This window comes from Thalassophryne amazonica, chromosome 5 (assembly GCF_902500255.1).
Source record: "Thalassophryne amazonica chromosome 5, fThaAma1.1, whole genome shotgun sequence".
NCBI classification, from domain to species: Eukaryota; Metazoa; Chordata; class Actinopteri; order Batrachoidiformes; family Batrachoididae; genus Thalassophryne; species Thalassophryne amazonica.
Window position 1 is genome coordinate 36,115,560 of NC_047107.1, and position 25,140 is coordinate 36,140,699.

Below are 25,140 nucleotides of genomic sequence, written 5' to 3' on the forward strand. Positions count from 1 at the left end.
TCATCCAAACCTTCATAAAATGAGAAAATGTTTTTTTCTGAAGTCTTGGTATTTAGGCAAGAACATACAATCCATTATTTTCTTTATCTGAAAGTGCTCCCATATATTCCAACTAACCGTGAAATTGGAATGAATTATCAGTAATCCCTAAGACCCCCATCACGCTTGGTACTAATGAGCACAAACCAAGCTGAATCAGGCAGAATGTAAAAAAAAAAAACAACCCAAAAAAACAAAACAAACAGGATTCATTCCACATCTGGGACGGATTAAGAATTGTGGAGGACAGCCGTCTGAATACCCAGACTGCATTCTGACCCTCCTCAACTTATTTGTGCACTGCTGTGCACTTGAGCCTCTAAACGTAGTACAAATGTAGGTGGAACACAGTGAGAGTGCCTGGACAGCTGCCAGATTGCAATAAGATCAATATAAATGCACTTACAAGCCGTACGATTGCGGTCCGATTGTAGTTTGGCAGGATATAATCCAGCAGCACTTGAGGTGCACTCATGGTGGGTTCAGGCACATTCGGGACATTCGGCCATGGCAGAAACATGCCAAACACCCAATGCAATCAGAATGTCACGAATGCTGTTTTCACGCCATCCAATTGTTTGGAATGGAGTCAAACAGCACTTCGACTGCTCTTCAATAGTTCTTCCACTTTGACTGCACCACAAATGTTTTGAACATGTGCAAAATATTCGGGGCGGCTGCACTACTGCCAGACTGTTTCGACTGCACTCAGAATGCTGTCCGACAGCTGCGAATACACCTTGACACCTTCCGAATGTGGGTCGAAGTTTCATTTGGACGGGATTTGGGCTCATTCAGGTTCTAGTGTGATGGGGGTATAAAAAACTAGAAGAGCACTGGGAGAATGCAAAGCTCTGCTGCGGTTAATAGTCTACTTGACTGTGATATGTTGTGATGCATTTCTTGGCCTATTTGTTACCATACAGTGATTGAATTGATATCACCCCCGTACGAGAAGGTGTGCTCTCCCACTGGATCTGAACATTTTTTCAGATCAGCACATTTATAGATATGACTATAAATATGCCTGAATTTATTTTTAAAGAATCATGTAATATTTCCTGAGAAACTGATAATGTTGATGCTTTAAAAAAAAAAGCCCCACACCTCACCCGGTTTCAAGGAAATTGACTTGGTAGTTTTTGTGTAATCCTGCTTATAATCAGACAAACAAACAAATCACCAAAACAGTAATGAAAACATAAACTCTTTGGTAGAAGTAAAAATGCATCATCTATCACACGTTCAGCAGGTGGAAGCTCAGATACTTTTAGGGCTGTAGGAGGAGCTTAATCATGCAGTCCTCCAGGTTGTAAATATTTCTTATCTTCATATCCCCATCTGTTTTCTGAGCTTCACTGCGTCCGTCACTTGTCAATACTGATCGCAGTGTGTTCCTTCTTCCTTTTCACTCTAGGACATTCCCAATCCGAGGCTTCCAAATCTATGATGGTCCTGTGCGGCTGACACAGAGTACATTCCGTGGATTTTTCCCGACAGCAGAGCGTTTTACCAGTGCAGTAGGATTCAACCTGAAGAACACCTGGCAGCTCACCCCACGCAATAACCTGTCCAGACTCAGCTTCCACTCCTCTGTGAGCACTTTGGTTTGAGAGCACTTCACCTTTCACACAAGTTTAACAGAGCACAAATGTATTCTCTTCTACATCAGATTTTAAAAGACAGATGAGACAGTTAGAGTCTTTGGAGACCAGAAGTCCCACTTTCAAGGATATGTGTAATAGAAAGGTCATTGTTTGCAACCTTTTATGTACCTTTGAAAGCCATAGAAGATCTGGGAGGGTGTCCGTGATAAACTGGGATGTTCTGTCATTGTGTTGTGCTCTTCTTTTAACCATTCCTCTTTTCTATTGTGAACTATGGTATACTTTGGTATTTTATTATTTATTGGTGGTACTTTTGCTTAGGCACTGCAGTGGCTAAGTGGTTCAGTCTGTTACTTCCAGTGCAGAATGTTCCAGGTTCAAGACCACCTGTGCCCATTCTCCATGTACTTTGGCTTGCATTTCCATGGAGCCTGTAATGTTGCCGTAACGGGCATGACATCACTATGAGGTTTTCTGGAAGCATCATGGTTATGAGAAAGTTCTGTTATGTTGAGGCAGGGGTTTTGACCAAAAATAAACAGGAGAGAACTGACCCCATGCAGTGCAGGGCCTGTAAGTGAAGCAGTATTAGATCAATGATAGCCCCTGCTGGTGTTGCAGTGTACTATTTATGTTTCACATGTAACCCTCATTTACAATCAGTTACCTAATACAGCTCGAGATATGGATGTCTGAAAGCTAATAACTTGCATGTTAGTGCATAGTTTCATAAATCTTAACCAAACCTCAATCATGTGATCACAATTTAAACACTCTTTGCATTTTGTGTGCAACTGAGGAATTACTTTCAGACAGCTGTAGTTTTCTGTAAAATCTGAATGGATTCAGGATTAATTTTGGAGATATTATTGTAATGGTGAAGGTCTTAAAGCATTGTTATGGACAACCAAATTCTTTCTTTGCACCGTTGTGTGAGAATGTTTCTTTTCGACAGTCGCCTGAAGGCTGTACTTATATCCGAGGCTGGGTAACAGCAGCATCATTACAATAAAACAAAATACATGCTTGTGGAGTTGGTTTGCAGTGCCGCACAAAAAACAATTCCCTCTGACAGACAAAATGCAGAGTTTGAAGTGTAAAAACAGTCACAGGCTCAGCAAACCGGTTGTGCAAACCAGTTCCTGAATGTCTGCCGATAGAGTGGTTATAAACAGTTTTGCAATCCCTGCAGTACTGTGGTGGAACACAGACGTAAATCTTGAAGTGATGGTTTCTTGTTCACGAAAAGATCTTGTGCTGCTGTTTTATAATTTTAAAGTTTTATATAATTTATTGCAAAGTAACAAAAGTTCCAATTTAAGTCCTTTTTATGTAAAACCCACAGCCTACAATCATAGAAAAAGCAGAGATTGTTCTTGATATGTTTGTTATGCACACATGAACATCTCTGACATAGATCTCGCTAGCGTTGTAAGAGAGTACAGGCCCGTTACACTGCTGCCTGAAAAAAATTATGCTGCAATTGGGCTGTTACATTGTTTTTGAGGGTGTGTAGTGGAAAAATGATCAGTTCTCTATGTTGATTGTGCAGAGGGTCCACTATTTATTCATCAACCTCCATCAAAGCCATTTAAGGATGTCAATTGTGACTCACCTTTCTGCTGATTATAGTCGCCAACTGGGACTCTTGTCTTGTTGCAGACATGAAATGAGAATCGTCCTCCATTTCACACCAGACAGTTTTTATTCATTCCTCATTATCGTGCCTTTTTCATGGGGCAGTGCACGCAACTGTTCTGTGGCGTGGACTGGACCATTAATATCTCCTGCTTCATCAGTTCAGAAAGTGAAGTTATGGTCCCTCATGTAAAGCAAAAATTATAATTATAATAATAATAATAATATTGTCCTTGTGTTGTTGTGGGACTGGCTGATTAAACATCATTCCTCCTAATGCTGTGTGGCTCTCTGCCAAGTAAAGTTGGAAAGATATTCAAAGATTCTGGAATCAATAACTTTGAAGCGAATCTCCATTTTAAATCAAATGACATCTTTACAGACAACATAATACAGACAACAAACTACAACCGACCTAAACTGTTTTTTCTCCAAAATGAGACGTCCTCTGTTCTTTGTAAATTACGTTGGTCTTAACGTGTAGGTAGCTGCAAGAGGGGAGCTCGGGAACTGTTAACAAATTACCACCGCGAAAAGAAATGCTTTGATTAAAAACTCACTAATGTCAGGTTTATGGTTTGTAGTGCCCCCATCTCACACATCACACATGAATGACCCCCCTCTGGTTGTACTACAGCACTTAGATTGGAAAAAGATACCATTATATAATTTCAGTGATTTTTTTTCTCCTTGTAATACATTTCAATAAAATCTCAATAAGGCCCCATTTATAAAAAAAAAACAAAAACAAAAAACAACAAAACAAAAAAAAACATTAGTTTATCATCGTTGACATCAGACAAAATGATGAGGGAGAGCAGATTTTTTTTCTTTGACAGAACAATACAGTAAAACTAATTTATTTGTCGCTTGTAGTGCAACCAAACTCATATCACACATCAGTGAACTCCCTCTGGTTGTACTTGTACTTAGTTTGTTGTTTCTATTACATTTGGAAAGAGGTGTCATTTGATTTACAGTGGCGATCCGCTTTGAAGTCATTGATTCCGGAAGGTGGAATCTTTGAATATTTTTCCAACTTTACTCAACTAACTGTAACGTGACTACAAGCTCTTTGCAAACTCCTCATCAACAAAACTATCCTGGTACTGGTAGCTCATTTTATAAGTGAAAACTCTCAATTTCTGTTGAAATTTGCTAACTCCCGACCATGTGAAGAAGGTGATGTCTGTACATCAAGACATAATTCCGAAACTGACCTCAACCATTGCTGTAATTCCTATTTCAACAGCAGGTATTTTGAGTTTTATGGATGATAATTTTTTAATTTACCCTGGTATTATATTATACCTGGTTTTCATGTACTATTGACTTGAAGAAATTTAGACATTATTAGCATTTTGAAACGGCAGGGGTGGTGGCCAAGTGGTTAGTGCATTGGTTTTGGTGCGGAAGGCTCCCGGTTCAAATCCCACCCCTGCCACATTTCTCCATATAATGTGGAGTTGCATCAGGAAGGGCATCCGGCATAAAACTTGTGCCAATTCAACCTGCAGATCCACCTTGGATTTGCTGTGGTGACCATGAGTGCAAACAAGGGAACAGCTGAAACAAAATTTATTAAATGCTTTTACTTGTAGTGCCTCAATACACATGCACTGTGGTGAGACTGACAGCCCAAGGCTGAGGTTTCAAGTACTTTATAGTTTCAGATTGTGAAAGAGAATTTTCCACTATGAAGATGGTCAAGACCCTCTTCTGAAACAGACTAAAAGAAGAAACCCTGGACAACCTCCTTATGATTTCTACGTGCTGAAGGAGATGAAGCAAAAACATTTAGCTTTAACTCTGCTTGCAACAACTGGGCCAAGATGAAAAAAGAAGAATTGACATTACTGCCTGAGTATTCTTTAATCAAATCTATGATCGAAATGTTCATGTAACTGTTTTAGTTTCAGTAAATGTTGTTGTGAGATCATGATTTGAGCATTATTGTGAGCTTGTCCAATATTTTAGAAAGATGGTATGTAAAAGGCAAAAATATCATGGTCAAATTAAGCAATCTGGTATATTTAGACAGACAAAGAAGGCCCTTTAGAAGCCCATAATGCAAAAGCTTAAGGGTGGCTTTGCACCCCCCCCCCCCACCAGGGTGCCACCAACGCGGCCCCCGAACACGCACCTTTTTAAGATAATTTTGCTACCCTATTAGTCTGCTAAAAAAAAAAAAAAAACCTTTTTCTGGTGTTACAGTTTTCTGATTAAGAATTAAAACCCTGAATTGAAAACGCATGTTAAAGTTTGCTTTTCTGTCATAAAAACATGCTTTCGTAATTCATCCTCAGGTTGGTCTGAGGGCATTTTTTGGCCGCCCTGGCCAGTGGTTTGAGGAGAATGACCTTGATGGTGACAAGAACTCAATCTTTCACGATGTGGATGGGTCAGTGACGGGATACAGAGACACCTACGTTGGCAGAATGGACAACTACCTGATCCAGCATCCGGGCTGTGTGAACATATCTCAGTGGAATGCAGTGATCTGCAGCGGCCGCTACTCTCAGGTACAGTAAAGAGCTGTGTGTTTAAAAAAGGTGCAAGCCTGCATAGTACACATTTTTACAGTTTAATGGCGTAGCAGCACCGAGAAGGATTCTCTTAAAAAGATGTGAAATCTCAGCTACAGTCTGCCAGAAGGCACATGGGTGGCTTGAGCCTAGATTTGTTGTTGGTTTTGTTGTATGAACATCTTTCTCTGTGCTCCACTGCACTATGAAGTTGTGAGTGGTAGTGCAACAGAAATAAGTTTCACTAAGCACATTTTTTTTCCATGTTTTGTAATTTTAAACATAATTATAATATGTTGGCATTGTTCAGAAAACACAAAGAAAGACTGAGCACTTTGTAAGAATATTATCAAAGAATATCTCATTCATTGTTGTATTCCACGAGTCACGTGAATGGGCTAAAGTCTGCTATCTCTGATCACCTTGATCTTTCATGGGTTCTTCTGACCACACTCTTTGTTTTTTGTCTCTTTCAGGTGTACATTCAGACCCAGGGAGCTCCCAGTCTCAGTCTGTCCATCAGCAGAGATGAATACCCTGCTGTCCCCCTGGTACTGAGGGGCATTAACAGCCAGGGGGCACTGTCGCAGCAGTACCAACCTGTCTTGATGATGAGCAAGAGCTACACTTTGCACTGGAATGGATCAGCACCCCGAGAGGTCGTCCTTTCCCTTATCAACTTTGACGCGTGAGTAAGCAGAGGCAGGCTCACCACCGTATTTATGGAATACCTCTGTGTTTTGATGAGAGATAAAGACATTTAGGCAGTAATTCCGTTCCCATGCCTCACCATTCAAACAGACAGGTTTTACAAGAAGCTATTTACATCTTTTTGTTCACTTTGAACAAATCACAAGTGATATTGGATGTTCTTATTGGTAACTGTTCTGTGTTTCTGTCTGACTCAGAGGTGACTGGGTGCTGGTTGGACTCTGTTACCCATCAGACACCACGTTTCAGATCATGGCTGACATCAATGATCGGCAGAGCAACACCTTTGATGACATCACAGACTATGGCACTGTGTCATCTCGAACAGAGCTGGAAAAGAAACCAATGGAACGAAAGTACTTTTTTGACCGCTCTGTTGGGTGAGTTGTTTTTTTTTTAATGATGTCATTAGTTGGGTGGCTGAGTGTGTGCTGTAGGTCCGTGTTGTCGCACACTACCACATCTCCAAGGGATATCTTTTTAGCGCCATCCTCACGAGGATTCCTATGAGCTGAATATTTCATGTTGCAGTGGTGCTAATCCTTCCACAGGCAGTGGACCATTTGCATACCCAGATGTACATTTAACATTCTGTCTAGAACAGAAAACAATTGGTTTTAGTGTCTTGCTTGATAATACACAGACAGGAATAATTAAAATTTGAGCCTCTGACCATTTGGGGCAGGGATGACTTGCACAGTCTTCTGATCAGTAGTTAGTCAATTAACAGCAAACTATTTTGCTGATGATAGGTGGAACAAAGTTTATCAGACTTGCATCAGTTTTTACCTGGACATCCCAAGTGAGTGTATCTCAAACATCGACTTCTATTTAATCCACTAGATGGAGGATGCAGCCTGTGAGCTGTTGCCAGCAGCCGCCATCTTGCTTAGCGTTATTCCGTGTCATCGGATTGTGTAGTGAGCTTGTGTAGTAAGTGTGTATTATGTGTAATATAAATGATGTAGGGGGAAATGACTAATGTTGCTGAATAAAGGCTAGAAAATTATTTATTTTTTGTGTCTGATCTGTATTTTGTAAAGTAGTGACTTCAGTTTTACTGCCTGAATGCTTTGGCATGATAAATATCTCACCGTTTGTTTAGCAATTCAGTCAGAAGTCTCACTTTCATAAGTCTCAATTTATCCTTTTTTTAAATTAGCCTCTGTTTTTTTTTCTTCACATCGGGTTTTCCATCCTGAGATAATCTGTAAGAGCAAATTCATAGAAAGGAAATGTTTTTTCTCTCAATTTGGTGGGTCACATGACAGTCACTTTGACATTGTATATTCTACTAATATAAGAATATACATGAATGAGATTAATTTCTCTGTGATCTACTCTGTGTAAACAGTGTAGTGTTTTCAAATTTCTTTCAACTTGATCCAGAAATTATTGAATAATCTTACTTTCACCCGGCTGATGTGGCTGTTTCATTTTATTTATTTTATTTGATATTTTCGTGGAGAAGTGCGCCATAAAAGCAATGCTGCAGGTGTGTTAAGAGCAGTCTTTAATATTAATATCTTTAATATGATGCGAGCGTGCAAAGGTCTTACTTTCACCCTTGATTATTTACCATTTTTAACTTCATCATGAAATTAATTAAGGTTCAGACTAGTATCTCATGTTGTGACAGACGTTGTGTGTTTGACAAACTGATGGTATTATTTTCTATCTGGACTGAGACAAACAAATTCATTCAAGTCTATTTTATAAATGATCTGATCCTCTTCTGTATTTGTTGTGACAAATAGTGTCTGTGCAAATGTGGGATTGAGTTTGAATAAATGTAATATTACAGAAAATGCAGGTTTATCCTGATACTCTCTTAGAAACATTGATCATGTCCATTGATTTTTATTTATGTCTAGTTGTCAGACACTAACCAAGATGGCGGCGCTCTGGCAACAGCCATCAAATGAGCGGATTGCCGCGGTCCTCCATCTAGTGAGTAAATAGAAATCTATGATCTCAAACGAGTTAAAATTTTAGCATGTCAGAGTTTCAAAAAGAGAATCTCAGGATCACACACTTTACTGAAGTGACTATTCTTGTAAATCATCACTCGAGGCATTCGGACATTCATTCATTTTATATACCTACTTACTTCAAACAAGGGTCACGGAGGGGCTGGAGCTGATCCCAGCAGTCATAGGGTGTGAGGTAGGATACACCGTGGACAGGACGCTGGTCATTACTCCAAGCAGCCATAGATTTTGTTTTTAGTCAGTATTAGCCAACTCATCTTTATAGCCTAACCCTAATTCAGTTAAATTAAATTTATATATACAGCACCAAATCACAGTATAGGTCACCCCAGGGTCCTACACACAAGTAAGGTTTAAGCCAGAGCTCCCCAAATCTGTTTCAGGAGGGCACCTGTCCTGCATCATTTCATGGCTACCTGCTCTACTCACATCTGATTCTTTAATCCTGCTCTTTCCCACTCCTCAGTGGTTGAGCACAGCTGTGAGTGCAGCAGTGAAAATTCATGCAGGGGAGGTGCTCTCCACACCCTGAGCCACCACATTTGCAACAGTGGGAAAAACTCTCAGGCGCTTTTTTGTTTGTTTTTAATTATAGGAAGAATCGTCAAGCAGACTAGACTCTGTAGGATAACATCTGCTTTGGCCATATAACAACAAAACAACAAAATCCTTAATATAAACAGCCTACCATGTGTGGCTCTGTATGTGTGTTTGTAGCGAAGGCTGCACTCTGTGTATTGGCTTTCTGTGTACCTGTGCCACCACCAAAAACTGTAGCACACACTTCTTCGATGATCCACCAATTAACTGCACAACAAGTCATATTATGACAGGTGTCTGAAGTAAAATGTCCACAAAGGAGCCATTCAGTCATGTTAACATTAGCTGTTAGTATTGTGTTTTGTGATAGTAGTGACTTCGAAAAAAAATGGTGTTTTCAAGACACGTGAATAAATAAATAATCATGAATTACTGGTTTAAGGTGTTCAACTTGGTCAAGTCATCAACCACATTCTGACGCACAAAGGATTATGGGATAGCTCAATACTTAGGGCGAATACTGCCATGAACACTACTGGCCAGGAGATGGCAGTAGAGACCTTGAAAACTTGCTAAAACAAATATTCCAAATAAATAATCTGTGTCTTCTACATTCAATCTGCATGGAATTTAATAAATGCAAACCGAATTTCAGACATCTTATATATATTACTACTGGAACAAAGAGGACAAACAGTGTTGTAAAGGACAAGCTAGATGTTATATAGCAAACAGGAAGCGATTGCAGCTCACAGTGATTCCAGTTGAAAATAATGGAGAAGCAACCTGAGCTGCTTCTGGCATTTTTACATAAAACAAACACAATAACGTCTATAAACCCAGAGAATATATTCACAAGGGTTTTAGGCACAATATACAAAGGGTTTAATGCTTTTGTCCGTGTGGAGCCTGATCAGAGCGTCTCAAATGCATTTCTCCTGTCATGAACTTTTACAGTACCCATAATGCACTGTGGATATACCATGTCCACACTAAAACTTTTAAAATTAGTGCAATACTTTAAAATATATAGCTGATATTTTCACTTTGTAAAACTTCAGATGTGACATTCATTTAAATAACTTGTCCGAAATTAGTTTGGTTAAACTTTTAACCATAAGTTTAAACTGTATGCCTCTGGATGACTTGGGTGATATTGCGGGATAGTTAGTAGGGTGTCAAGAGAAATGATTTTCTTCTCTGATTCTCCAGTTCTGACCAGTTCTCCTCTGATTGCAGAGGATAGAGTGGTTTCTCCTGAAACCAGCTCTCCTCTGTTTGCAGAGGATAGAACTGTACGTCTACTATAAAACATTTAACAGATAGGCTCTAAAATCTTTGATATCAGACTTCAAAAATGTTTATTAACTGTTAAAACTTTATTCACTAAGCCTGCAATAATATGTTATGCAATAATAAAAATTATCGGGCCAAAATAATAAGATAAAATAATTGGTCTGCTGATGTTTTTCAAAGTTATCTGAAAAGCTAATCCGATAATGAAAACATTAGCTTCGATAATTAAAGGTTAGTGGATTACTGGAACTGTGCTCACTACTGTTTAAAGGACATGTTGCACCGAAATCATAACAATTTAGATTTAGGCTGTCAGTGACCATCCGATGATCCACCGGGGTTACTTTGTGCACTTCCGTGACTGGTTTCACAGTATACGGCATTCGCAGCAAACAGTTACGGAGACATTCAAAAACAAAGTACTTGTTTGTTTCCGACAGGTGATGTAGCTATTAGAAGCATCCCAGCGCATGCTTCAGTGGAATATAGCTGCTAGTGTTGAGAACTGAGGAGCATATTAATTCCAAAGTTTACATAAGTGTGATGTTGTGTTATGATGATTCGTTTTTAAGTGTTAACTGTTTATTTTGATGCAGTCACAGCCTATAGCTTTTCACTCCATTGTTCCTGAATTTGTTCACCCTAACCTGTTTTTCTTCTTGCCATAATCCCAGCTTGTTGTGGCTCTACCTTCGGGCGAGGCACGGCCGTGATGGCCACAGCTACTGTTCAGTAAAAGGCTGTGAGAGGGTGAAGGTCATGTCGACCACATCCTCCAAACAGACCTGTAACTGTACAGCCAAGACTTACCCCAAATATGCCAGCACTCCATCAGCAGTGGTACCTATGCCAGCCAAAAACACAAAACCCTGCACAGACTGTGGCACTAAACAGGTTCCAAAGTTTGTTCCAATAATATCCTCAAAGTGGGAAATATTACTCCTTGTTCCATCTTTTAGCTGATGCTGAGGCTGCTTTTGTTTTCAAATTTGTGTCTCAGCTGGTGTTTTCCAGTGAGCCGTGGACCTCCTACCTCCAGACGCAAATCAAATCTCTCAGCAGAAATGAGCAGCAGAGTGGAGACACCAGCTCTTTTATCACTGTGAGTATGAACTAAAACAAACAAATCAATCAAATAAACCCATCCAGAACACTTTGGGACATATTTTTATGGAGGGCCCACTGTCAAAGGCAAATAGTGCTGTTCGTAATGTTCATCGTATTGCAGTGTGTATGTATTTAAGGTTTTCATGCTTGCAGAAAGCATTCAAATCAGAGAAATGGTGCTAATATTATGATGTAGACCTTGGTTCCAATCCCGCTCATGTCACGCTTTTGTGTCCTTGTATCAGACACTTAATCTACATTGTCTCTATCCACTCAGCTGTAAAAATGGGTACTGGCTTTCGCTTGGGAAGTAAATGTGAGGCATCATTGTACAGTGGTTTAAACATCTGCTATGGAAAGGCGCTACAGAAATGAGGACCTCCTTTCCACTGGGGGGAGGGGGGATTTCAACAACCAGTTCCTGGTGTAAAGCTACAACCTACATACTTGATGGAAATGCTCCAGAGGCATTTGAAAAGACAGGAAAATTTTTCATGTCATTCTTCCAGAAATGACAGAAAACTGTTCATGTAAGTGAATGGATAAATCCTGTCTGTGCCAGTCACCAGTTCATGAACTTTTGTCACGCAAGACAAATACATATTAAAAAAAATTGCATACACTTGTGGAGGACACACTACTTTGGCAGTCCAAGTTTCATTGTGTGCATCATCCAGCCACTGTGGACACTGCATGTGGGATGGTGAGACACCATGCTGTCAGTGAGGGTAGACACATCAATGTGAACACAACAGCTCGAGATTAATACATGTCAAACTGGTGGAAAGTTTGAATCGTATGACCTGATTCTATTTTGGGAGAACTCTGTGCATAAACCGAAATAATAGGGTAAAATCTGAGTGGTGGAGCATTTATACTTTTACAGTGGGTACCTCGTGGAATGCATCAGTGACAATATGAGTGGGGAAAAGAAGTGGGGGTTTTTTGAGGGGGGGGGGAGTCAAAGGTGAAGGAAAAAAACATGGACCTTTTTTTTTGTATATATCAACAACTCGAGTGTCTTTCACACAAGCACTCAAATGTGGCGCACATCACTCTAAAACCCATTACTTTCAATGACAAGTGTCGCGCACATGCTGCAAATGCCCAAATGCTGCATCACAGTGCAAACGTCGCATCACAGCACGACGTGCAAAAACTGAGTTTGTGCAACGCTCCACTGGGAGTATGCACCGCTGCTTGACGTCAAACTCGCCACTGTCAAAGTTTAAGTCAGTCCAACTTTCACCGCTGCGTGCTTTGACGTAGCTTCATGCATCCAAAACACGGAAGACAACAGAGGGCAGAAATGTGTGTCAGAGGAGCATCAGAACTGCTAATTTATACACAGCAGTTATCTATAGAAAATCCTTACAAGTGTTTTTTTTTACTTCAAGATTAATTTCTGATTACTGTATATTTTGAAGTTTAAAAATGTTTCTTACATTAAAAAGCTTGTAATTAAAAGAGTTTTAAGTAAAAAATAAATAAAAAGGAGTCTTTAGAAATCTTTGATGCTCATCTGTGAATTAAAACCATAACTTATCTGTTGTTGTTTCAGATGTGATGATTTTAACATGATAATGAGTCTTGGACATTTATTTTTAGACATATAAAATAACATGAAAAGTAATGTGTTCATTCTTAAGTCTGATAGATTCATTCATTCATATCTGCATTTCAACCAGGAAAAAAAGACCGTAAATAAATATAAATATTTATTATAAACATAAAAGGACACAAACAGATACATGCGTGTCACAGTGGGCAGTTGTTTGTCCATGTATGTCCTAATGCAGTGTGTGGTGTCCAGCTGGAATGTCCAGATCCACAGATTTCCACAGCTGCTTCAGTGGGAGGACACACCTCCTGTAATTTCAGCACACACACCAAAGCCACACTCGTGTGGGACTTAGACAAATTTCTCTGCGAGTACAAAAGTGATTGTCTGCAGTCTGTTGTCGTGTGAAGAGTGCGACTGCCCACACATTTTCTAAGTGCCATGCGAGCGGTGATAGATGTTCGTGCATGTCACCTGGAATTTGGCCGGCACCTGCTGTGAGAGGGTGCAATGGGTTTGCACAGTGCACACTTTGTCTTCAAGGATTCAAAAGACGTTTATTGTCATATGCACATAGGAACATGTTCCCTGCACAATGAAATGTGTTTACTGCATTTTACCCATCCTAGTTGCCAGTTAGGCGCAGAGGTCACCTTTTTGGCGCCCGGGGACCAGCTCCAGATGTATATCCCTGCCCTAGGTCACGAGCAGGGCTGAGCAAACCTTAACTGTCCTCATGACACACTTAACAAACAACAACACACATAAGCCGGTCCGGTACATGAACACATATAAAAGCACACACAAGGAAAAAATTGGGAAAAGAAAAACCTCCATTGCTGCTGCGTTGAACTCCCGCAGCACCACTGGAGAGCAAAAAAAACCCATAGCACAGAAAAACAGTCATAACATAAACAAAAAAACACAACAGACGACAGACAACAGCCGAGACTTGGATGTGTCCAATGTCCAGACAGACAGCCTGGAAAGGCCGCCCTTGAGGCGCCATCAGGCCTTATCTGTCCATCCTGGGGGTGGGGATCCCAGTCCTGAATCAGTCCACCAGAGTCTCAAGGTCCCACAGTCAACATCTCAGGACTGGGAAGGGAGGGAGGCAGGGGAAGACAAGGAGGTGGGGGAGACGAGGAGGGAGGTTATCAGGAGTGTTCTTTGGGGTGAGGATTTTATCCCAGTGGCCTTGAAGGACAGCTGGTGTTTGGAAACCAAATAGATATCCAGATTAACAGACGCCTGGCAGATTCCACAGTCTGAAACTTCAGAGTGGCTCCCAATACATCTGAATAGAGAAGAGATGTGGTCTTACAGACGATCAAAGTGGTTTTCCAGTGCAGCCATTCTCCCCGAGATGGATTCCAACGTGCGGTTGACACCCGTTGACTGAGCTGACACTGCCCTTCCAATCGAATCAATCATGTGGGGCAGCCTGGACGGGCCAATTAATGCTGCCTCCACCTTCTTAATTTTCCGGTAAACCAGTGCTGTGGCCACTCCACACAGCAGAAACCTGGTCACCACAGCTCCAAATAAGTCAACATCTTCACCATCCTCCACAGACAACGTGTACAGGCACATGACTTGCCACCTCCGCCAGCTGTTCATCACGTAACCCGCCACATGTGTCCCGGCAGGACAGGTCGGGTCCTCCGCTCCCGAGTGCCTTGTGGAAAAAATAGTATCAATTGCTTTCAGAGACCACTTGATCAGATCCATTTTGCCATTTTCCAGAGGAGCAGGGCTGGCAGCCTCACAGACAAAACACGCTACAGTAACAGGAAAGTTGGGGAGGGTGGAGGAGAGAAAAATGCGACCGTCCCGACCGAGAGCAAGAAGGCAAAAAAAAAAAAAGCATCTTTCAGGCACTTGTGTGTGAAATAGTTGTAGCAACAGGTGTACAAGGTGTTGGAGGCAGGGATGACATTACATTTGCACATGATTCCTGCATCATGCGCACTAAGTGTGCACTTCGTCCAAACTTCCACTTTGTGTGAAGGGGCCCTAATCAGTGAAATCACCTGCTGGAGTCAGTGGTTGCAAAGAAAACCTGCACCCTCTTGGCACCTTTCTGGAATGTCTTTGACACCACTGATCATATTTATTACCAAAATAGTTGTGATTGACTCAAATGAAGTCATACATAATTAAACAACATTACAAACATACATTACCAGTCAAAAGTTTGGACACACTTTCCCATTCAGCCCTCTGACCTTTCACTGGATTATTTAATAAAAAACGGATGGAATATATCTCCAATTTGACGTTATTTTTTTACTATTCTGCTTGACAGGTGAATGATGTAACTATGTCCTTCACCCAGCCTGGTTATTTTTTGGTCACTGTGGATGCCTGCTCTGGAAAAGTTGGCAAGGAATCCTTCTTTTCAAAGATGGATGTAAAGATGGAACAATATCTAAAAGCTGGAATCCCAAACAGGTGAACTAGTGGTTAAGATGAGGTTGGTTACATGCATCTTCTTCAGATTTTGTCATCATATAATTTATTTTCCCTGTATAGGTCCATCGTGCTTATCGCATCACGAGGGCAGCCAGAAGGCCTGGTTGGTTTAGCCCCCTATATGCTCACCTTTGGATTGGCCAAATCACCTGATCTGCGCAGTAAAGGTGAGTGATGCTGTCTTTGTAGTTAATGGACAGACAGTTCTCTCTGGATAACTTTGATAGTGTTTGACCTAGCTGTGTAATGGCGGAGCTACGAAGAAAGCGACACTCTAATGTAGCATCCGCTTTTAGCACCACAATCCATCCTGTAAGTACATTTTTGTTGTTGTACTCTTGATACAGTATGGCTGAATATTTCACAGTATTGAAATACTGGAACAGCCTTCTGTGCATCTCAGTTATGAAATTATGTGACAGATCTCTGGGACTGTTCGAGATGCTGTTTATGACATAATAATGTGTTCACATTGAGGTCTTCATAGGTCTGCTCAGTTCTGAGGAGGTAAAATCTGATCTCCATAATGCAATGCTGTCTGAGCAGTAATTTCTACTCTTTCAAAGTGGCGTTTTCTCATGTCTTCTCCAGATTAAACATTGTCAGCTTTTGAAAGATGGGATGTGCACCAAATTTCAAATAAACAGCATAGACATGGACTAATTGTTCACATTATATTTTAGAAGACCCTTTATATTGCATTGACAAAAATTTAATTTTATTCCTGTGTGTTGGGGAAAAAGGCCTAGGGATGTACCTTGGAAACTGCATAGTGAATAGATTGACAGATGTTGTAGCATACCAAATTAAAATATAAGGCTTGGGTCATATGGCAGAAGTATAATTTTTTTTCCCTTATTTATCAGTATCAATATTTGTCACATTCTATAATGTAATAATGCTCCCAGTTTGAAGACTATCTTGATAATGACTAAAACCTGCAGAAACTCAAGGGATCATTAATTAAATGTTTGTGTTTCATTGTTCAGGAAGCAATATAAGGTGAGGTAGTGTGACACAAATCTTGTTGCTGTTGTTGCAGCAGCAGTGCATGTATAGGGTTTTTATTATGAAAGATCAGGACGAGAGGTGCTTGTTGCATGATGGTGATGACAGTGTGGAAAAGGTCTACATTATCTCTGTCCACAGAGCCTCCATGTCCTTATTTATTTATTGTTTATCCTGCTCTAAGTATCAGCGCAACTGTAACACTTGCTTAGATGACCTTTTATGTTAACAGCTTCCTCAGCTTTAGAGGATGTTGTGAGTTCACTTTCACTATTGCTTTTTGTGCCCCTCGTTGGTTCCACTCTATCCCGTTTCCAGAGCTGTGTTCACCTTTGGTAGCTCAAACAAGCATTGTGGTAAAAATGGTTATGCACTTTGATGTGTAAGTTAAAAACAATAAGTGGGAGAAGGTGTAGTTTTGAAGTTAGATCTAGCTTTGTAATGAGCTTGCTTTTCAGTTTTTTTTTTTTATTGTTGTTGTGCCCACTAAGGCCAGTGCTATTGCTTATTCAGTGTGTTGTCTTTAAACAAATGTTATTCGGTGCATTTCTTTGCACTAAGATGTATTGAATGATGTGATAAATAAAATAAGTGTTTGTTTAAATTGTCCCTGAAACATAACATGTGATTTTATAATGTTATTTCAAATACACTACTGCTTTTATATTGTTGCATTGATTCAGACCAAATATACTGATGTTCGTTTAACTTTCGGTTCAAATGCATGTCATTTGCAGTGTTGTGTTGCTTTAAATCTTTCATATGAGCTCATGCACCTTGTTTGAATGATGAGAATAAAATAATAACTTTCAAGAAGAATCCTCACGTGACAGATTTACAGTGTTGCAGTTTAGATTGTTTTATGATAAACATGACAAGGTGTTTTTCCTCTTGCTCTCTTTTATGCTCTTGCTACTTGTTGCTATAGAGAGTCTGGCACTGTGGGGGTTTCATGGCAGTTCCCCTGCCCCTCCATGGGTTTCACTCCAATCCGGAGAGGGCAAAGAGCTCCTGGGACTGCAGGAGCGCTACCTGCCACTGGGTTTGGAGATGTACGGCTGTTCACCACCTGCAGCACAAACACGCAAAGACCTAGAGCTACTCAAAAAAGCCACAGGACTACAATGAGCAATGTGAATGGCACAACTGAACACTCTTGCACACAGCTACACAAACACACAACCAGCTGATGAATGTGAACTGCTGAATTTTTAATTTATTAACTATAGCAGATGTTTACCAGTATCAAGCAGAAAAGTGTTTTAATATGACCGGGGTGAGTATTTGTGGGTTTTTTTTTGTTGTTTTTCTTTTGTGGTGATGGTGTGTGTGTGTGTGTGTGTGTGTGTGTGTGTGTGTGTGTGTGTGTGTGTGTGTGTGTGTGTGTGTGTGTGTATATATATATATATATATATATATATATATATATATATATATATATATACACCATATTTTCCAGACTATATATCTCACTGGCATATTAATTGTATCCTCCCAAAAATGCGTTTTAAAGACAAAAACATTTGCAAGTTGTATCAGCCTATGAGTCACATTTGTTTTTGAAATGTGGTGCTTCTGCTTCATTCAACAAGAATCAAAATTACTGTAATTGGTTCATCATTTATTTACAAGGAATAAGCTAATGGGCTAATTAATGTTGTTGTATGAGGCACAAAGAACGTAAAAAAATTTTTCCTTCTATTTTATCTTGTTTTATGACGGTTGACATCCAGCTTTACTTTAGTGCCACCTTCTGCTCAACACACACACACACACACACACACACACACACACACACACACACACACACACACACACACACACACACACACACACACACACACACACACACACACACACACACACACACACACACACACACACACACAGACACCATTGAAAACAATACCCTGCTATTAGGATAGTGTGACTTATAGTCTGGAAAATGTGGTGTGTTTGTACACCTTGGGGCTGTTGAGCCAATGCACTTTCCCTTTACAGATACAACCTGCCTTATGAGCAAGATGATCGAGTGGAGCATTGCAATAATTTAATATTGATGTTTGGAATATGCAAAAAAAAGAAAAAAAAAACAGAGGTAACCTTTAATATCTACCTATGAAGGTTATTATGTTGAAAATGAAAAGTGAGAATGAATTGGATTAAGTTTGGAAGTGAAACACAATGCATTCGATATGCCAACAATAGAAGGAAATTATAAAAATAAATGACATCGTCCCTGAAATGAGACCAACCTTGATTGGAAGGGCAAATGAAATGAGATGGATTCGATGTGCTCAGGTCAAAATCAAATAATAAATATAAATGGCATTGCAACAGTTCAACAGCAATAAATATAGAGTAACAAAACTGTGATTTTGTAACTGTTAATGCCTGTATTTGTAAACCAAATTGACAAGCCATATTTATATCACATTTAAATGTGTCCCTTAGACTGTTTCCTCTGTTGTGCCAGTTCTCTTACATCCCTTAACACCTGAATCTAAGCAGAAACTGATCGTCGTGCAGCTGTCCAACAAGATTTTAAGCACCTTTTTTTTTTTTTTTTTTTAATGGATTCCTACATGGGTTTACTGGATCTTTTCTCCCATCTTTTTTTATTTATCACGACACAGCTTAAGTGCTGGTGACAGTCATACATTACCTACAGTATATATTTACTTCCTCTAACAGAGTTGATTGTTTTGCTGTTAATCTGCCTCATTCTTGATATTGTTTTTGTATGTTATCAAAACAGTGTGTTGGTAGAGGAGCAGTATGCAATGTGATTTTTGGAGATTGTACCTTGACTGTACTATAAGTGTATACAAATCATGTAACAGCTTTAAAGTACAAGGTTGTGTGTTGAATCTTGCAGTATATAATCTTCTAAATGGTGTTTGGATGTGAGCAGGGCTCCCCCACTGAGCAGTGAGAAGTGTGTGTGTGTATTTTTGTACATCCATCTTTGTGAGGACTGGTTTGAATATTGTACCACTCCAGTATGGACACTGATGCAGGATAAGCATATTTTCCAAACATGTATTTTGGGATAAAGACTGAGATTTAGAGTTATGATTTGTCCAGAGTAGGGGTTTGTCCAGAGTAGGGGTTTAGACAGCTGAAATATTTAAGATGAGTGGCTGAGGAATGTGTTCTGTCATTGAGTCCTCACAAGGGTCGATGAACAAGAATGGATGTGAGATCCTCTGGAGGACAGTGACCTTGTTTTGTTTAAACCACTCTACTGTTAAAGTGCATACATGTTCCATACCTTGTCTTTTCAGTTGATGCTTTGAAGATGCACAAGTTTAGTTCTTTCAGATTTTTTTTTTTTTTAGTAAGAAGTGAGCTTTGTAAATATAACCTAGACTGTACATGCAATGGAAATAGCATACAGGTTGTCAATAGTGTGTGAACTTACTGTATTACTGTCAATTGATGAATCGTTAAAAAACAAATAAGGAAATTCTTTGGTTGTAGAAATGCAGAATTTGTTATAAAATTGTCAATTAAATTTTTATGCTTTGTGATGAATTTCTAATGGTCACTGGCTTTTTTGTGTTTCTGTATTATGTATTGTCTAGTAAAGAATTATAATAATAAAAACATTACATTTGCACCTGTACTCAGAAAAGATCATGAATATTTCTGCAACATCTCATTTACTGCTGCAGCTGTATCTGTCGTATAAGCCTGGAGACCACACTTCTGAGACCAGTACCATTAACAGTCTCTGTGCTTGTATCTCGGAGGTTAGAGCATGGATGCTGTTTCACCATTTGAAGATAAATGACACAAAAACTGAGTTCATGTTACTTGGAATGCCTCAACAGCTTGCAAAAGTAACTATACATGACATTGAAGTTGGAAATTCACATGTGAAGTCAGTACAATCTTTGAAAAATCTTGGTGTCATGTTTGATCAACAACTTAGAATGACAAATCGTGAATTACATCTGTCAGAAAGGTTATCATCAGTTGAATAAGACAAATAAGAAAATATTTGGATAAATCTGCCACAGAGAGAATTGTGCATGCTTTTGTGACCTCTAATATAGACTATTGCAATGCGCTGCTGTATGGAGCACCGAAGTGTGTTATCAGTAAGTTGCAAAAACTGCAAAATTGTGCAGCTAGAGTGGTGTGTGGGGCCAGGAAATATGATCATGTCACACCGTTGTTGAAAGATCTCCAATGGTTACCGGTGAAATATCGTATTTCCTTTAACATTGTCCATCTGACATAAATGTCTGAACGGGCTAGCACCACCTAACTTAAGAGATCTTATTGAAGTGTACAGCCCAAAGCATACCCTACGATCCAGTAGTCACCTCAACCTGAAGGTTCCTAGATGTCGAAATCAGGTTGGGACTCGAGCTTTCACACACGCTGCGCCACATGTGTGGAACTCTCTACCCAATGACATTAAAATCCTAGATTTGGACAATTTTAAGACACTTAGTTATATTATTTTAAACAAGCATTTTAAGCTATTATTTGATCATTTTAGTTATATCTGTGTTTTATTTTTATTTAATTTATTGTAAGTGCATTGAGATGTTTATTATTATGCACTAAACAAATAAACTTAAAAAAAAAAAAAACTGCAGCAAACCTTAGAAAAAGGTCTATATCGTTGAATAAACCCACTTTCCCTGTCCAACAAATCACAACCATATTTTTCTTAATCCTTGGGCACTATGGATCATGAAATTGATGGTTGTGGGAAAAACAAATGGTGTTTTAAGCTCTTTTTGCTTGCATTTGTGTACGTGAGTTTTCACTTTTTAGCGATCCTTGAAAAAGCAGAAAAAAATAGCGTTATTTTTGAGCAGTATGCACCATAAAGGTGTCAAAATGACTAATTTCATGAAATATGTCATGAATTTAGGTTTAACAAAGTACATACCTAAGCATATGGTCTAAGGTTTTCTTAATGAAGCTGTGAAGAGCCAGCCCACATTCTTTACCTGGATACGGTTATTTATTTGGAGCTAATAAGAATGAAGTCAATCAATCAATCAATCAATTTTTTTTTATATAGCGCCAAATCACAACAAACAGCTGCCCCAAGGCGCTCCATATTGCAAGGCAAGGCCATACAACAATTATGTAAAACCCCAACGGTCAAAACGACCCCCTGTGAGCAAGCACTTGGCTACAGTGGGAAGGAAAAACTCCCTTTTAACAGGAAGAAACCTCCAGCAGAACCAGGCTCAGGGAGGGGCAGTCTTCTGCTGGGACTGGTTGGGGCTGAGGGAGAGAACCAGGAAAAAGACATGCTGTGGAGGGGAGCAGAGATCGATCACTAATGATTAAATGCAGAGTGGTGCATACAGAGCAAAAAGAGAAAGAAACAGTGCATCATGGGAACCCCCCAGCAGTCTACGTCTATAGCAGCATAACTAAGGGATGGTTTAGGGTCACCTGATCCAGCCCTAACTATAAGCTTTAGCAAAAAGGAAAGTTTTAAGCCTAATCTTAAAAGTAGAGAGGGTGTCTGTCTCCCTGATCTGAATTGGGAGCTGGTTCCACAGGAGAGGAGCCTGAAAGCTGAAGGCTCTGCCTCCCATTCTACTCTTACAAACCCTAGGAACTACAAGTAAGCCTGCAGTCTGAGAGCGAAGCGCTCTATTGGGGTGATATGGTACTACGAGGTCCCTAAGATAAGATGGGACCTGATTATTCAAAACCTTATACGTAAGAAGAAGAATTTTAAATTCTATTCTAGAATTAACAGGAAGCCAATGAAGAGAGACCAATATGGGTGAGATATGCTCTCTCCTTCTAGTCCCCGTCAGTACTCTAGCTGCAGCATTTTGAATTAACTGAAGGCTTTTTAGGGAACTTTTAGGACAACCTGATAATAATGAATTACAATAGTCCAGCCTAGAGGAAATAAATGCATGAATTAGTTTTTCAGCATCACTCTGAGACAAGACCTTTCTGATTTTAGAGATATTGCATAAATGCAAAAAAGCAGTCCTACATATTTGTTTAATATGCGCTTTGAATGACATATCCTGATCAAAAATGACTCCAAGATTTCTCACAGTATTACTAGAGGTCAGGGTAATGCCATCCAGAGTAAGGATCTGGTTAGACACCATGTTTCTAAGATTTGTGGGGCCAAGTACAATAACTTCAGATTTATCTGAGTTTAAAAGCAGGAAATTAGAGGTCATCCATGTCTTTATGTCTGTAAGACAATCCTGCAGTTTAACTAATTGGTGTGTGTCCTCTGGCTTCATGGATAGATAAAGCTGGGTATCATCTGCGTAACAATGAAAATTTAAGCAATACCGTCTAATAATACTGCCTAAGGGAAGCATGTATAAAGTAAATAAAATTGGTCCTAGCACAGAACCTTGTGGAACTCCATAATTAACTTTAGTCTGTGAAGAAGATTCCCCATTTACATGAACAAATTGTAATCTATTAAACAAATATGATTCAAACCACCGCAGCGCAGTGCCTTTAATACCTATGGCATGCTCTAATCTCTGTAATAAAATTTTATGGTCAACAGTATCAAAAGCAGCACTGAGGTCTAACAGAACAAGCACAGAGATGAGTCCACTGTCCGAGGCCATAAGAAGATCATTTGTAACCTTCACTAATGCTGTTTCTGTACTATGATGAATTCTAAAACCTGACTGAAACTCTTCAAATAGACCATTCCTCTGCAGATGATCAGTTAGCTGTTTTACAACTACCCTTTCAAGAATTTTTGAGAGAAAAGGAAGGTTGGAGATTGGCCTATAATTAGCTAAGATAGCTGGGTCAAGTGATGGCTTTTTAAGTAATGGTTTAATTACTGCCACCTTAAAAGCCTGTGGTACATAGCCAACTAACAAAGATAGATTGATCATATTTAAGATCGAAGCATTAAATAATGGTAGGGCTTCCTTGAGCAGCCTGGTAGGAATGGGGTCTAATAAACATGTTGATAGTTTGGATGAAGTAACTAATGAAAATAACTCAGACAGAACAATCGGAGAGAAAGAGTCTAACCAAATACCGGCATCACTGAAAGCAGCCAAAGATAACGATACGTCTTTGGGATGGTTATGAATAATTTTTTCTCTAATAGTTAAAATTTTGTTAGCAAAGAAAGTCATGAAGTCATTACTAGTTAAAGTTAATGGAATATTCAGCTCAATAGAGCTCTGACTCTTTGTCAGCCTGGCTACAGTGCTGAAAAGAAACCTGGGGTTGTTCTTATTTTCTTCAATTAGTGATGAGTAGAAAGATGTCCTAGCTTTACGGAGGGCTTTTTTTATAGAGCAACAGACTCTTTTTCCAGGCTAAGTGAAGATCTTCTAAATTAGTGAGATGCCATTTCCTCTCCAACTTACGGGTTATCTGCTTTAACCTACAAGTTTGTGAGTTATACCACGGAGTCAGACACTTCTGATTTAAAGCTCTCTTTTTCAGAGGAGCTACAGCATCCAAAGTTGTCTTCAATGAGGATGTAAAACTATTGACGAGATACTCTGTCTCCCTTACAGAGTTTAGGTAGCTACTCTGCACTGTGTTGGTATATGGCATTAGAGAACATAAAGAAGGAATCATATCCTTAAACCTAGTTACAGCGCTTTCTGAAAGACTTCTAGTGTAATGAAACTTATTCCCCACTGCTGGGTAGTCCATCAGAGTAAATGTAAATGTTATTAAGAGCATTCTGACAGTTAGTGTGACTCGGGGGTGTTGACTCATTTAAACTAACATATTCATCCTGCTGTAACCAGGTTTCTGTTAGGCAGAATAAATCAATATGTTGATCAATTATTATATCATTTACCAACAGGGACTTAGAAGAGAGAGACCTAATGTTTAATAGACCACATTTAACTGTTTTAGTCTGTGGTGCAGTTGAAGGTGCTATATTATTTTTTCTTTTTGAATTTTTATGCTTAAATAGATTTTTGCTGGTTATTGGTGGTCTGGGAGCAGGCACCGTCTCTACGGGGATGGGGTAATGAGGGGATGGCAGGGGGAGAGAAGCTGCAGAGAGGTGTGTAAGACTACAACTCTGCTTCCTGGTCCCAACCCTGGATAGTCACAGTTTGGAGGATTTAAGAAAATTGGCCAGATTTCTAGAAATGAGAGCTGCTCCATCCAAAGTGGGATGGATGCCGTCTCTCCTAACAAGACCAGGTTTTCCCCAGAAGCTTTGCCAATTATCTATGAAGCCCACCTCATTTTTTGGACACCACTCAGACAGCCAGCAATTCAAGGAGAACATGCGGCTAAACATGTCACTCCCGGTCCGATTGGGGAGGGGCCCAGAGAAAACTACAGAGTCCGACATTGTTTTTGCAAAGTTACACACCGATTTAATGTTAATTTTAGTGACCTCCGATTGGCGTAACCGAGTGTCATTACTGCCGACGTGAATTACAATCTTACCAAATTTACGCTTAGCCTTAGCCAGCAGTTTCAAATTTCCTTCAATGTCGCCTGCTCTGGCCCCTGGAAGACAATTGACTATAGTTGCTGGTGTCGCTAACTTCACATTTCTCAAAACAGAGTCGCCAATAACCAGAGTTTGATCCTCGGCGGGTGTATCGTCGAGTGGGGAAAAACGGTTAGAGATGTGAACGGGTTGACGGTGTACACGGGGCTTCTGTTTAGGG

The 25,140-nt window shown here is 39.7% G+C and overlaps 1 protein-coding gene and 1 long non-coding RNA gene across 3 annotated transcripts in view; one reads left to right on the plus strand and one right to left on the minus strand.

Annotated features, from left to right (window-relative positions):
* Positions 1–17,643, plus strand: part of cemip2 (cell migration inducing hyaluronidase 2) — a 107,495-nt gene extending 89,852 nt beyond the window's left edge. The window contains exons 16-24 of one of the 2 annotated variants that reach the window (XM_034170005.1): positions 1,457–1,634; positions 5,591–5,806; positions 6,286–6,497; positions 6,718–6,900; positions 11,022–11,241; positions 11,348–11,449; positions 15,324–15,469; positions 15,551–15,657; positions 17,427–17,626. In XM_034170005.1, the coding sequence (XP_034025896.1) occupies positions 1,457–1,634; positions 5,591–5,806; positions 6,286–6,497; positions 6,718–6,900; positions 11,022–11,241; positions 11,348–11,449; positions 15,324–15,469; positions 15,551–15,657; positions 17,427–17,626 (1,564 nt within the window). Of the gene's footprint in view, positions 1–1,456; positions 1,635–5,590; positions 5,807–6,285; positions 6,498–6,717; positions 6,901–11,021; positions 11,242–11,347; positions 11,450–15,323; positions 15,470–15,550; positions 15,658–17,426 lie in introns of both variants that reach the window. The other variant, XM_034170006.1, reaches the window with a different exon arrangement.
* On the minus strand, positions 1,098–18,726 carry LOC117510330. Its single transcript, XR_004560681.1, has 3 exons — positions 18,408–18,726; positions 18,238–18,248; positions 1,098–1,108 (listed from the first exon to the last, which is right to left on the minus strand). It is a non-coding gene; the product is annotated as an uncharacterized LOC117510330 (long non-coding RNA).
* Between the last annotated feature and the right edge of the window lie 6,414 nt (positions 18,727–25,140).